This window comes from Monopterus albus, unplaced genomic scaffold, assembly GCF_001952655.1.
Source record: "Monopterus albus unplaced genomic scaffold, M_albus_1.0 scaffold418.1, whole genome shotgun sequence".
NCBI classification, from domain to species: domain Eukaryota; kingdom Metazoa; phylum Chordata; class Actinopteri; order Synbranchiformes; family Synbranchidae; genus Monopterus; species Monopterus albus.
In genome coordinates, this window is record NW_018128298.1 from 395,336 (window position 1) to 403,902 (window position 8,567).

General features: G+C 45.0%; 1 protein-coding gene across 1 annotated transcript in view; it reads right to left on the reverse strand.

The window, feature by feature from the left end:
• The window catches only part of LOC109951914 (endophilin-A1-like), a 17,099-nt gene extending 9,454 nt beyond the window's left edge, over positions 1–7,645 (reverse strand). The window contains exon 1 of the mRNA XM_020586679.1: positions 7,245–7,645. Within this exon, the coding sequence (XP_020442335.1) occupies positions 7,245–7,289 (45 nt within the window). The 5' untranslated portion in view covers positions 7,290–7,645. The remainder of the gene's footprint in view (positions 1–7,244) is intronic.
• Between the last annotated feature and the right edge of the window lie 922 nt (positions 7,646–8,567).

The following is an 8,567-nucleotide window of genomic DNA, read 5'->3' on the forward strand; positions in this document are numbered from 1 at the left end:
AGGGAAAGATTTTTAAATCCTTTTAGTCCTTGTAGCTGCTCTACTGATGACTGAAACCACGTGCTACCTTCAGACGGTGTGTGTGTGTGTGTGAGTGTGTGTCAGGGCCTTCTTTTGTACAGTCTGTGTGTCGGGCTCAGAACAAAATGAATCATTTAGATTCATCTCCTTTGACTAAAATAGCTGACAGATGAATCGATGGAACAGCAGTGGTTAGTGGCTACTCACTGCGGCTGAAACACGCATCCAGGGAGGATTCACCGCACACGCAGACTCGTGGTGGGAGAACGTGTGAAAGAAGATGAGAAGGAGTGAGGATGACAGCAGGAGAGAGAGAGAGAGAATCTGATGGTACAGAGAGAACAGAGAGGAGACAAAGAACAGGCAAAGATCATCTGGTTGCATTAAAACTCTACAGTGAAAGACAAAGCATCCCAGATGCTCACATCGTGGATCTGTTCCAGCTGCAGTCGCAGCGTGGAGCCGGCGTTAGGGCACTCTGGAGTCCCCGCTCCATCAGCCGGAGTCACGACTCGCAGGCTGTGAAATGACTGTGTGGAGTTTAGGAGGCATCCTGCCAAACTGACGGAGACACCGGAACCAAGCAGCTGCTCTGCAGAGGCCGACACCATCCTGTGGTTTAACTAAAGCCTGTCGAGGAAGGTTGTGCAGGAGCTCCTCAGGCCACAGGATGAGGAACCACGAGTCGCTTTTCAAAGTGACAATCATGAGAATAAACTTTGCAGCTTCTCTATCTCCATCTGAGCCAAGACACTTTGTGCACATTTACAGTTCATAATGCTGCTTTTTGCAGCTCTGACCCTCCTTTCTTTCCACCTCCAATGGGTTTTAGCAGCATGGGGTCGATTTATTGTAATTGTTTTCAGTGGGTGTGTCATCTGATTGACAGGTCAGATGAACTGAGAGGCGGGACTTGTGCAGTGGCGCTGATCTCCCTGACTTGTCCTAAAATAAGCAGTGGGGCAGCCGTCACCCAGGCGAAGCTCCTGGACCAGCCTGTGATGCTGTGAGCCTCTGCCCGTCCATGTTTATGCTTAGACAACGAGTACAATGTGTTAGATTAACGATTAATGTCTATATAAACGTTTCAGGGGCAGTTAGGCGACGGACGTAATGCGGTGGTTGCCTAGTAACAATAAAATGATACAACAGCTCTATTGTTTTAAACAGCAGGCTTCAACAAAACGTGCTCCGTCCCACGAGGCCCTTAGTGTATTTTAGACCTTCAGATTATGACCTGGCTGTTTTACAGCTCTGATTATACCTCTGCCATTGTACAACCAGGATTTTACAAATACTGACATCACAGCTCCAAGAAACAAGACTAGCAACAAAACTCCATGTAATTTTTGTCCATTTATTGAAATGGTCACACTTCTGTTATTTTATCTTCTTACATTATGCTGTGAATTCTTTTTTAAAACAGTTTTCTACAGTCTAAATCCCTGATAACTGAAAAAACAGTTCAGCATTTTGATGCCTTGTCTGTAACGTAGCTTTAAGTGTCTGCTCGTCAGCCAGGCCTTCTGTCAGAACAGCTGAATGTAAAGAAAGTCTGAATATCATATGGACCCTGATACTATCAGTAATCCAGGCTGTAGCTGAGGACACCGATGCCTTCACTGGGAGCACCAGGCTTTTACACTGGAGCCCTGCTGCAGTGATAAAGCACCCGGCAGAGAGCCACACACTGTTACACAAGATGGTCCTAATGTAGGCAATTACTCCGAAATGGCTTTTTGGAGTTGGAAAAGAGCAGCAGGGAGAGAGAGAGAGGAGAAAGTGAAGGAGGGTAGAGCAAAATGTGAGAGAGGGAAGTTATGGTGATACATCAGGATGCTGGGAGCTCAGCAACGTGTTCGCTGTCTTCTCAATGTGATTAAAAGTAAAGGAACGGAGGAAGAAATAAACTGTGGAGAAGGAAAACAAGAAAGAAATGGAACAAAAAGTAAAATAAATCTGTGTTGTATCTCGTCTGGATCGATTTTCTGGTTAGAGGAGACGGTTTACAACCACCGCCGCCAGTTTGTTATCAGGACACACACTTTGACGTCGCTGATATCTAGAGATGAACAGAAAATCGCTGGCAGCATCAGTTTGTCAGCTTGTCATTTCAGCTGCCAAAGCTTTTCTTGTGAAAGGGCGGCATGGGCTCAGGCCGCTGGGGGCAAAAGGTTTGAGCCCACAGAGGCAACTGCTGCTGTAAATACATGGAGATAACAGCTGATGTAACAGCCACAGGTCTCTTCCTGGAGAACAACGGTATCATCTGTGAAACCAGCTTAAACCTCCTCCACTTAAAGTCTTCGTCGGCCTCTAGGCTGACAGAAGATTTAACTGAGATTTATGGTCCAATCAGCAGACAAGCCCGACAGTGACGTTAATATAAACTGTGGTGATTAACTAACCACGGGCATTCTGCTGTGCTGACGGCTCTGTGCAGCTTTCAGCACATACTTCATCAGAGCTCTATGACTTTCATTAACCCTGTGTAGCCACAGGGGGCTGTGCTGCACACGCCACAGAAACCAAAGTAAAAGACATTCAGTGGATAAATCACCGGTGTTTACAACGCACAGGCCACAGAACACGGCGTGACACTGGCAGGATCCGGACACCGAGCGCTCATTCCTCTCAGAAATTAAGTTCTTATTTTAACATGTCGGACAGTAGATACATATTTAAATAAAGGATTTGTGGCTCCCCTTTGTCACCAGTGCTCTCCAGAAAACCCTGGATTTAAAAGTGCAGCGACCTTTTTGCAGCACTATCTACTCTATCCAGTAGAATCAATAGAATGTGAACTGGACCCAACATGGAACCGGCATGAGAACCCATCCCGACCTCTAATCCCTCTCCAGCTGATCTACATTCAGGCGTCAATCTCTCTCTTCACTCCATCTCTCTCTCTCATGATTTATTCACACAGGTGGACTGAGGTGTCTCATTTCCTGCTCCTGTTGGCAACGGTGCCGGTGGCAGCCATCTTGGTCGAGGGCACCGTGACCGAGCAGCCGGCTTCACGCTGACGCCACCCTCTGTTCTCTCAGTTCATTATCCATCTGTTCAAACACAAGTGCAGGAGAATCACATGTATGAACACAGTCATGCTGGGACGTGTTCCAGATTCAGGTCTCAGCGGACAGGAAGCTGGCGTTCATATCAAGTTTGAGAGTTTCCTCATTCACCCTCAGGCCCCCGTGATGGTGCTCCTCACCACCAGCAGGCAGTACGCACACACCTGAGACAAACCCACTGAACCCTGATTAAAAGTAAAACAAGCCAGCTGCCAAAACTGCTGAATAAACAAATTAGGAGAGTGAATTAGTCTGAACAGATGCATGTTGTGTGTAAGAAGTCGACAGGGCTGAGAGCGACGGCTGCTCTCAGCCTCTGGAGCTGCTTGTTGAAAAAGGAAAAGTTATTTCAATACAGAAAACCATGATTTACAGCAGGGCTTATGGGAAATGGAGTCTGAACTTAGAGAAACAGGCACCAACGTCACTGGAGTTGGACCTTTATGTTACACCCACTTAACGTGTCAAAGTTAATGACACAATACTTTTACATTCACACAGGACAACGCCTGTGATTTCTGGCAGTGTATCATTTTTATACTGAACTGCAGATTTTAACCTGCAATTAACTTCCAAGGCAAAAATTTGTATTGAACCACTGCTGCATATAATCACAGGTTATTATCCGTCACCTCTGCAGGAAAGCACGCAGGAGGTTCGTTTGTGCTGGTGTGTGTCTGCAGCCTGCTTCACACAGACATGAATGAACCATGTCCATGGGCTTGATCACGGCAGCCAGCGTCTCAGCGGTTCATCTACAGCAGCTAGGTAGATGGACAGATAGATAGATTGATGGATAGACAGACAGATCTCTGGTTTCCACAGCTACCAGTCTCTGATGGCTCGTGCCGCCTGCCGCCCCCCTTTCCGTAAACATCTGTTCTTGAATCACAGATCTATTTCAGGCCTCGCTGCCCGCCCTCATGCTGTCAACATCTCACCTCAGACAGACGCCACCACCTCACATCAGACATGTGACTCAGTCTATACTACTCTGCTCCATTTTTTATTTATCGCCAACAAATCTGTTGAGACATACAGTATCTTCTTACTCGGTGCAATTGAGCTGCATTGTTTCCAGAAACTGTTTAAAGCCATCAGTGAGCCAAAGCACATGTGGGTTCATCCGCCAATGAAAATAGTCCCTGACAAATCTCCTTGTGTGTTTGTTACAAGCTATAACAAAGAGCTGTTTTAGGGACATTTAGAATGATATAGGTCTGAAAACTCTAAAATTATCATCTTTTTTAAACCTGACACTATTTACCTGATACAGGTGTCGTCATGTGTCAGTGGAAGGCATGTAAAAACAAATGATTCCTTTTCCAACACCTGCCTCACTCCCACTAATGTGAATTCACAGCCAGATTAAATAACATAATCTGAACACGGTGGCCTGTGCAGCTGTGTCTTCTGGATGATTGTGTTACATTAAAAAGCACCAGAAGCTAATTGCATTAGCAGAGGGGAGGTTTTCCAGGACACTTTGTCCTCTGGAGCTTGAGGCTTCAGGACAGCCCGTCTCTGCTGCTGTTGCTGGACCTTTTGTTTTTATTTCCTGTTCTGTTCTGCTGCAGCGACCCACTTTCCCCCTCAGGGATCAATAGACATCATCTCCTCTCTTTATGAGCCGCGCTTCATTTGACAGACACAACACATGTGCAGGAATTTGTCCTGATGACAGTCGGGACAAAAGACAGACAAACTGATTTTCTTATGTTGTTTCTCCTTCTAGAAATACTCCAGCTGCTTCGTGACGAGGACCAGGATCCTCTGCTGACATTAGTGACACCCTCACGTTACTGTATGAACGTAATAAATAAACATTACCACTGATCTACACTCAGTTTCTCAGACAAAACTATGGTGGATAAACAAAAAGCAGACTGACAGAGAAAAAGCTTTTAAAGTTTTTTCTGTTGACTCCCAGTGCAGACTGTACACCAATATGTGTATGGGTTAAGTGTTAGGGTTAGGGTAACCCCAACCCCAACCCACCCTACAAAGACCTGAGACCTACGTCAGCCTTTTTACCAACTTAAGGAAATATTTGGCTAAGTGATGCTAAATCCTGAACTTCTGCAACTACTGATAGGTTACAGGACCTCAGTGCTTAAAAGTTTGGAATGTGTCTACTGTAAGTAGCAGTATTACAATTGTAGTAGTAGTAGTACCACTGAGTAGTATTAGTACCACTGAGTAGTAGTACCAAGAAGAGGCTTTAATAGTCGTAGTATAGCTACAGTAATACTCGAAATAGCAGCAGTGGTAACAGCAGTAGTCCTGGCTGTGTATCGACTGTAGGTCCTGTAGCTAATGTTAGCACAGGGCTCTGCACAGCCGGACAGAGCTGCCAGCGCGGCTGTCGCAGACTAAAGGTTTCCAGACTCTATTCACAGCAAACAGCAGTGACACAGTGAGAGAGGAGAAGCAGCGTGTTTGGGTGGAGGCCAAGCAACCAGCCGCCAGGTCGGACTCATACCGTTACCATCTGTCTGCCACATCCGGTTCTCTCCACCATGAGCTCTCATTTAGACTCGACATCAGGTGACGACAAACAGGCCATGAGGTCAGGGGGATCCCTCATGAGCCGCCCTCTTTAGCATCTGTTCACGCCCGTCTTCCCTCCCTTCATCATGACCGTTACAAAACTAAGTTTTAAGAAGTTTAAGATGCCTGGCTTCATGTTGAACTTCATGCCACACCTGCAGGTTGATGACAGAGGGATGATGGAGAATGAGAAGGAGAGGAAGACGTGTATAAGATGGACAGTGTGTGGTGGAAAAATAAATGGATGATTACAAGGTAATAGAGCGATAAGGATGAGGAGGGAGTGTTGTCGAGAGCCAAAGGGAATAATGGACAGGATCCTCAGGGTGATGATAAGAAAAGATGGAGGGATGAGGAAAGAATGTTTAGGAGAAAATGGAAACATGAAAAGAAGAAGGATGGTGCAGGAAGAAAGGACGACTTCAAACAAAAGGATGGATGGAAGAGGGACGATAGAAACAGAGGACAGAGAAGGGAAAAAGGGATGATGGAGCGAATGTCATAGAAAATATAAAGACAAATGATTAATGAATGGACAGAAATGAGGGATGATGAGAGATGGAGGGATGACTACAGAGGGAAAGGACAAGTTACAGGATGGATGGAGGAGATCAGAAAGAGCGAGGATGGAGGGATGTTCAAGTGGAGGATGGAAGGGTGACTCCTGTGGAAAAAGTAGGGTGGGATATATGGGAATGATGGAGTGATGACAGAGAGGTGGTAGAAAACTAAACGATGGAAAAATCTATGAAGATGGAGGGAAAGCAAAATAAGAGATGAAAGGACAGTTATACTGATGATGGAGAGATGACTCCAGGGGCAAGAGATGTAGAGAAGATAGAGGGATGGACAGCTGTCAAGGTGGTTGACGGATGGAGGAATGTTTTAAAGGAAGAAAGGAAAGATAGCTGACAGTGGGGATGGAGGATGGAGGGATGGAAGAAGCATCATGAAAGACAGACAGATGATGGACGGATGATGACAGGAAGGAAAGAAAAAAAAGGGATGCACATGTTGCTGAAGGATGAATGGATGAAATGAAAAGATGGAGGGAGGATCAGGTGCATTAAAGAGGGCACAAGAGAAGAGAACGGGATGATGGAGGGATGGAAAGAAGGATGATGGAGGGAATTCCCTGGTGCTGCAGCGACAGCCAATCAGCTCTGCGCGCGCGCACACACACACACACATGCACACATTTTGGGGTGTAATATTACGTAACCCTACACCTACATGAGCTGAAACGGTGTGTTCCCGCATGAAAACATCGCGAGAATAAACACCACACGTTATCCATACATCTCGTTTATGTTCAGGGGGAAACGAGATTTAATGTTGAATTTGAATAAAATTCACCTTTTCACATGAAGACACGCTCCTCATCTTAACCTGGACAGAATTATTTCATTACAGTAAAGACTCTTTAATGAGAACACGAGGCTTTAAAAGCTGAATTTAATGCAAATTTAATTGTTTTCTTTCAAATTGGTGCTCTAACAAGACACAGCCAATGTTTAGCGACCTCTGTTCCACCTGTTCCGCTTCCCAGTGAAACCAAAAGCACAGACAACCTGATAGAAACGACGCCCTCCTTACCTGGGTGGCTTTGTGGAACTGCTTTTTCAACCCCGCGACAGACATCACTTCGGCTGCAGAGAAACCAAATAGGCTGCTGAAGGCTTTTAAAGGCGTCTGTAGGAGGTCGGTGGTAAATAAAACCGAGCTCGGCAGCAAAACTGCGGGAAATCCCCGGTTCGATGTCACCAGACGTCGATCTTTGTCCGTTTATTTTGGGTGGAATTGGCCGAAACAGGAGCTGAAAATCGCCAGACCAGACCAGACCAGCCCAGAAGCATCTATTTTCAGTCTGACAGAGGGAGAGGAGGAGGAGGAAGAGGAAGAGGAGGAGGGACAAAGATCGTCTAACGGCAAGATGGCTCACCTAAGTGCACAGGGTCTGAAGTAGCATCCAAACAAATACCACCACGTTCTGTAAGATATGTTGACCAGCAGAGGAACGTAACTAAGTACATGTACTCAAGTACTGTACTGGCCTACTTAAGTACAATTCAGAAGTTTTTGTACTTTACCTGACTATCTAGCTTTCCCACTACTTCATGGGCTACTTGGACTTTACTGCATTTCAGAGACCCGTTGTACTTTTTACTGTACTGCGTGTATTTGGTAACTTTTGTCCCTTTTCAAAATCAGACCAGTAAAATAAAATACGGTTTCATCATAAGACTTTACTGATGCTTTGTGGGAAGTTCAGCAGCTATCAGCAGTACTTCACATTAAAAGTACATAAGGCGGTTAACGCTGGCCACACATTTACCATCAGTGATTATAATCCAGTATCCTACATTAATGTGCTCAGGTTGTCTGAAGGACAGGGGCAAAATATATATAGACTACAGGGCACCGGATACAGTGACAGACATTTGGTGAAAAGGCTGCAGAATTAAGATTTTACTGGTGTTGAGTCTGGCTGTTCTTCAGTCTCCTCAAATCACAGCTCTCATTTTTGAAAATTCATTTATGCACATCAGGTGTGAGTGCATTTCGGGACACATGGAATTAAATTTGCTGCTTCGATCATGACATCACTCATGTTTTTCTCCAGACCTTTGACTCCATTTTCAAAGTTTTCAAAACAAGGTTGACATTTGCTCCAAATTTAGTTTCTTCTGCACAACGTAACAGCATTTCTCAATCTGTTCCTACAAGTATCAACATTTCAGAAAATGATTATACATTTGACTACAAATTCAACACTTATCAAGTGTATATGTCATTTTGGTCAAAGTAGATCAGTTGCTTCTCAGCTCAAAACTTGTACAGTACTTGAGTAAATGTATGTCAGCATATCTGACAGAGTGTGTCATTGGATTTTCCATTTCAAAATAAATTTACAATGCA